Source organism: Berghia stephanieae, chromosome 3 (assembly GCF_034508935.2).
Source record: "Berghia stephanieae isolate SIO BIC M18660-M18661 chromosome 3, UCSD_Bste_1.3, whole genome shotgun sequence".
NCBI classification, from domain to species: domain Eukaryota; kingdom Metazoa; phylum Mollusca; class Gastropoda; order Nudibranchia; family Aeolidiidae; genus Berghia; species Berghia stephanieae.
Window position 1 is genome coordinate 52,872,639 of NC_088362.1, and position 5,759 is coordinate 52,878,397.

General features: G+C 38.2%; 1 protein-coding gene across 4 annotated transcripts in view; it reads right to left on the reverse strand.

Moving 5' to 3' along the window:
* The window catches only part of LOC144967981 (CTP synthase 1-like), a 21,881-nt gene extending 18,864 nt beyond the window's left edge, over nt 1-3,017 (reverse strand). The window contains exons 1-2 of one of the 4 annotated variants that reach the window (XM_078905825.1): nt 1,114-1,132; nt 353-547 (exon numbers count right to left, since the gene is read on the reverse strand). In XM_078905825.1, the coding sequence (XP_078761951.1) occupies nt 353-518 (166 nt within the window). In that variant the 5' untranslated portion in view covers nt 519-547; nt 1,114-1,132. Of the gene's footprint in view, nt 1-352; nt 548-1,113; nt 1,133-2,752 lie in introns of those variants that run through there. The other 3 variants (XM_078905823.1, XM_078905824.1, XM_078905822.1) reach the window with 3 other exon arrangements.
* Nucleotides 3,018-5,759: the final 2,742 nt, after the last annotated feature.

The window sequence follows — 5,759 nt, forward strand, 5'->3', positions numbered from 1 at the left end:
TAACTTTTCTTGAGCCTCCCAACACTTGTGACAATACTTAATAAAGAACTTAATAACTTAATAAAGAACAGATATAGTATATTACCAAAAATCAGGAGTTACTCAGAGAACAGTTTGGAGAGCTCACAAAACCACAAAATAACTCAATTGTTGGGCCGACAAAAATGGTGGTGTGCAAAAACAAAAAAATTGAGACACACCTTTGTACAAAGCATCAAAAGATTTATTAGTCGCCTTGGTATCCCTAGAAGTAGAAGGTTAATCCATCAAAATAAAGTTTAACGTCAACAAGAGTGACCAATCATCCAAGAAATTTTTTTTTAAATACTATGGCATTGATAATTTATCTCACCATGCTCATAAGGAGAAAACGTTCCAGCATCAATGTTAATGTAGGGGTCGATCTTGATAGTTGTGACACGAAGGCCATCAGATTTGAGAATTGTTCCAATACTGCTTGATATGATTCCTTTTCCCACCCCACTGATGACTCCACCTGTGACGAGGACGTACTTCATGGCTTTCTGGCACAATGATGTCAGTATTCCTGGGGAAAATATATTTTTTAAATGATAAAACCATCAAAATAACCATTTCAATTAAGGATAAATAAAAAAATTTAAAAAAAAAAAAAAAAAATTTTTTTAAAGGATAAGGACTCAAAAGATTATTAAAAATATCATCAGATGTAATAATGAAGAGTGATGTTTTAAGGAAAGATTTACTATCATTGATAGTATCACTGTCAATTAATAATTCCCGTTTTTTAAAATTCAATGGCAGAATCCAAATCCAACAATGCAATATAAATATATTTTAAATTCCCATCCCAGTTAAGTTTAGTTAACGGATGTTTCCTCTGTGACCTCTTGTTGCTATGCCTGTCAGGTTATTGACACATGTACTTTTTTAATTATCATCTTATAGTATGAACCTTCAGTTCTTCAATCAACACACTTTTGAAAATTACGTCAGTTTACCCTATAGTTTATTAAACAGAGTGGTTATCAGAATTGACTCTCAATAACTGTGAATAGTTATTCAGAGCAGAGTATTGGGTTGGGTTCGCGAGATGAGTAATTTTCATTTTGATACCAGTTTGTTAGTTATTACTTTGACAATGTTTGTGTCGGGCCAAAATTCCAAGTCTCAAGGCTGCCTCATGAATTCTGTCGGTGACAAGATATCTCACGCTAAGCCTTGAGGACAAGTTGCTGGTAGACAAATATTTGGGTATATATAAAAGTTATCAAAATTGAAATTAGACTTCAGATTCATAATCAGCATCGATATTCTAATGAGGAAAAATATCAAATACGTATATATATCATTATAATTTGTTTGGTTACAAAATCAAACCAAAAAACAAGAGACTCTCTGTCAAATTGTGCACAACTCAAACATCGACTTGACTTGGCAAATGAAATCTATCTGTTGGACTGCATTGGTGACTTCTCGCATTTATAATTTGTTTATTTTGGGAGACCTTCTGCACAATCCACGAGGCAGCTTCACTTTATATTGTTATTTTATCACGGATCTTTTGTCAGACGTTTGTTCATTCAATTTGTCAATTTTTAGTAGCATTTTAAAAGTTGTAGAACAAACTTGATTGATTGGTAAAAGTTTACAATTTCCTAATATGACCATTGTTTTGGTCCTCTGCCGCCATATTGTCGTTGAAATATTGAAAGGTAGCGCAGATGCTATTAGAAGTTTTATTATTATAGTATAGGTCGTAATAACGGCCCTTGGGTTTTTGTTATTCCTGTTAGGGTTAGTAGTTAAGGGTACTAGTACTAGCTTTTATTTTTTTCTTTTAACCACTTTTAGGGTTAGAAATATTTGGATTGTTTCCCTTTGCTCGAGGACTGTGCGGAAGGCCTGCCTGCATCCGATTTGAAATTGAAACTTGATTGGAAGCATTCATTGGCCCATTGGCAGCAAAAGTAGGCTGTGGCTATAGAAGATATAGCCTGATCCACAAATAAGGGGAGAAAAAATATCAGGGCAGAGGGGAACAAGATGAGATAATTTTCTTACGGCTCATACTCATAGATATCATATCCCTATACTATATTTATATTTTATAGGCCTAGAACTAGAATCCAAATACAATGTTATATGGGATGGAAATGACAATCAGCATTGGCACTGGCACACCTTCAACTGACCAAATCCAAATCACTAACAGAAACCAATCTACTCTACTCACTACCAGTGGCGTGGCGTGTTTACAGTATAAGTAAGGTGGTGCCAGAATCAGAAGAAAATGACTTACAACATGCTGTATTATTTGTAAATACAAAAGAAAGAAAAAAAAATTAAAGAAAAGACTTACTCAAATAAGTAAGAGGCGGTATATACCATTTCTCAGTTTTAATATTTTTTTAAAAGATGGAGGAGGTGCCAGGCACCAAATCAACCAATATAGTCACGCCCCTGCTCACTACCGAAGTCGAAGGACTCCCACCGCTAAGATTCTTAGTAAGAACTCACAGTCAGTCACAGACTTGACATTGATTATGATTGATAACAAAAACAGCAAAATGACTGACTGTACAAGTACAACTAACTATTCACCTACACAAAAAAGACTATATAGAGCCCTGAGCATATAACCATCACAATCGTTGGATGACATCGAAACATTTACACACAATCTTGGTTATGGTTCAATAGAACAGAGAATGGAGAACTGGAACTGAAATTTAGTGAAAATTAAAAGTCCGCTCCTAAAACTAAAACTCACCTCGACTTATAAGAAATCTAGGTAGGAAAACGAAAGTGACAAAGGTTGAAAAGTAGAAGAAAACACTGCAACGGAATATTCTGTTTTACTCACTCATTTGAATAAAGTCAACAATGCTGTTTTTACATTGATTATTGCCCTAAATTACCTCTATATTTCTGATTATTTTAACGAGCACGTTTTTCTTTGATTAATCGTGTGTTATCTCCTCAGTGCTGCCAAATTGATTTTGTGAAAAATGCTAAAGCCATGCCAAAAGTAGAGCGGAGTTGGGGCATGTGGCAACCAAACAGTCTTTTTTAAATGCCAAATTTTGCAGGCATAAAATTTTCTTGAAAAAAAATATTTGAAAAAATAAATACAGAGCAATCTCCACTAAACGGGATCAAAGCGCTTTACAATAGGCTCCTAGCTAACCGCAACACTTAACATGTAGAGCGAGGCATGACGCCTGTGATTACATTTTTTTCAGCTGTTTTTTTTTTTTACACCTGAGTACGGTGAGAGAATATGAGCAAGACTAGAAAGTTGCTTTGACCGACACTGTCTCATAACGCCTTTTTAATATTATTACATTTTCCTAACAGCTTAACTCTTCAAGCTTTTGAATGTTGTTTTAAATTTGATTTTAAACAAAATAATTATAATCTTAAAGTATAGAGGAATTTTACGTATTATTTAAACAACACTTTTGGACTTAGAAAAGATAATACATGATGTTTCATAAAGAATATGACAGAATTATCATGCGCTTTATCAGTTTTATTATCGCAATGAACTGAATCAATGCCAATTTGATCGATGACTTATCCAAGTTATCAACATGTCAGTGTCAAATTTCGTGTTTTCTATGAGTTCTGTTTGTTGGGTTGGTTTTTTTCTTTCTTTTGTGTGTGTGTGTGTGTGTGTGTGTGTGTGTATGTGTGTGTGTGTTGTGTGTGTTTTTTTTTTTCTACGATAATTTTGCCATAATCTTTTTGAACATTTTAATTAAGAACTTAACCCGCTGCCTTAAAGAAGTGTCTTGAAAAGGGTAAAAATTAGCATATTCTGTGCAATCAGCGTTGATGGGGCAACAAAATAAGCAAATTAGAGCACTTTATCTTTTAATTGCTACCCAAAACAAAAAATAATTTTAAAAATCATACCAAATCTACGATTTTTAAGGCAGTTAACCAAAAATAAATGGGAGATTTTGGCATCATGAACACTAAACTGGCACTTACAAATGGTTGGCGCGTTTAACTGGCAATCATATTAAGCCATAATAAAATGAAAGAAATCCATGAGGTAACTAATTTACAACTCCCAGTGCATATGGCTCTATAAAGATAGCTATGTTCGTCTAGTTGTCAAAAATTACTTTTTAGGATTTGAATGTTTGAAACTCGCAGCTACGACTCTCTTTACATGTGAATAGAGAGAATAATAAATTTACTTATTTTTCTTTTTAACCTCGCTCAAACTCAAAATGAGTGAATCTGGTCAACTTATACCAAATCGTGAAAATAACAATTCGGTTTTTAGTTTTTACACATTATTAGGATTTTGATTCGTAATAACAGGGTCCTACTAATTGCCGTCCGGGGCCGCCCAGAGCCCTTCTTGACCCCCTCCCCCAACGAGGCACCGCATTCGCAGGAGGCCACCTGAAGCAATCTGTAGCCACCAGGAGGTCCTCAGAACGGTCCGGAGGCTGCTTGGAGCCACCCAGAAGCCTTTTGAGCCGTCTGTAGCAATCCAGAAGCCGTCTCAGGCCTCCTAGCCTAGAGCCGTCCGGTCGTGTGAAGCATTTTAAAGCCACTCAGAGACTCTCGGAGCCGGTTTTATCCGTCCAGGACCATCTGAAACCATTCGGATGCCGTTTGGAACCGTGGGGAGGCTGTCTGGAGCCACCCGGTCATCTGAAGCTATTTGGACACACCCCCCCCCCCCCCACCCACAGAGCGGGTTTGAGCCATCAGAAGCCGTCCAGAGCCATCTGGAACCGCGGAGTCATCCAAACGGCTTCAGTATTCATCAGATGGCTCTGGACGACCTCAGGACGCTCTGGGAGACACCAGACGGCCGTCTGGATGCCTCAAGCCAGCTCCGGTGGCTTTAGAATGCTTCAGATGACCTTCGGATGTCTTCCGAACTAAATCAGGCGACTTCTAGATGGCTACAAACGGCTTCATTGTCCTCCGGACGGCCCCAAAGCTTCTAGGTGGCTCCGGACAGCTCCAGAGGTTCTGGGGGCCTTCGGATGGCTTTATAATGCTTCAGATGACCTCCGGACGGCACCAGACAGCTCTGGGCGGCTCCAGACGGCTTCAATGGCCTCCGGACAGACACAGAGGCTTTAGGATGACTCCAGACTGTTCTTAGAGCCTCCGGATGGCTTCAGAATGTTTCGGATGGCTCCAGACGGTTATTAGTAGGACCATCATAGAAATAGAATAATTGGTAATATCTTGATGTCTTTCACTCAAAAGTTTTACTGTGCCGTGTAGTTGGCATCATCATACCATTAGCTATTAACTATAACAGAAAGATGATAAACTGGGCAAATAGAGTGACCTGCCAGTTCACAATGACAACGGAGGTCGAGAGTTCCCATCCAAGAACAAAAACAAAAACATCTTCTTTCACGGAAACACGCATGATGTCACATATCACGGCCGTCACCCCCTATGGACTCTATCAAGGGAAAGGACAGCAAGCTATATAAAGTGAGACTCAAGACATATTAAGTAAAGAAGAAACCCTACTCATTGTGCGGCTATGTGGTCTAGTGATATGACACTTGCTTTCGGATTGGAAGGTCCTGGGTTCGAGCCTCACTCGGCGCATAGTTGAGTCCTTGGAAAAGGCTCTTTACTCACATTCTCTCATCGTACTCAGGTGTAAAATAAGTACCTGGCCATTAACAGCGTTGTCTGTCCGAAAAAGATTGTTATATCGCCTAAATCCTGTCTCGTCCTACATATTAAGTGTTGCAGTTGGCCAGGGATCCCTTGTAAAGCAC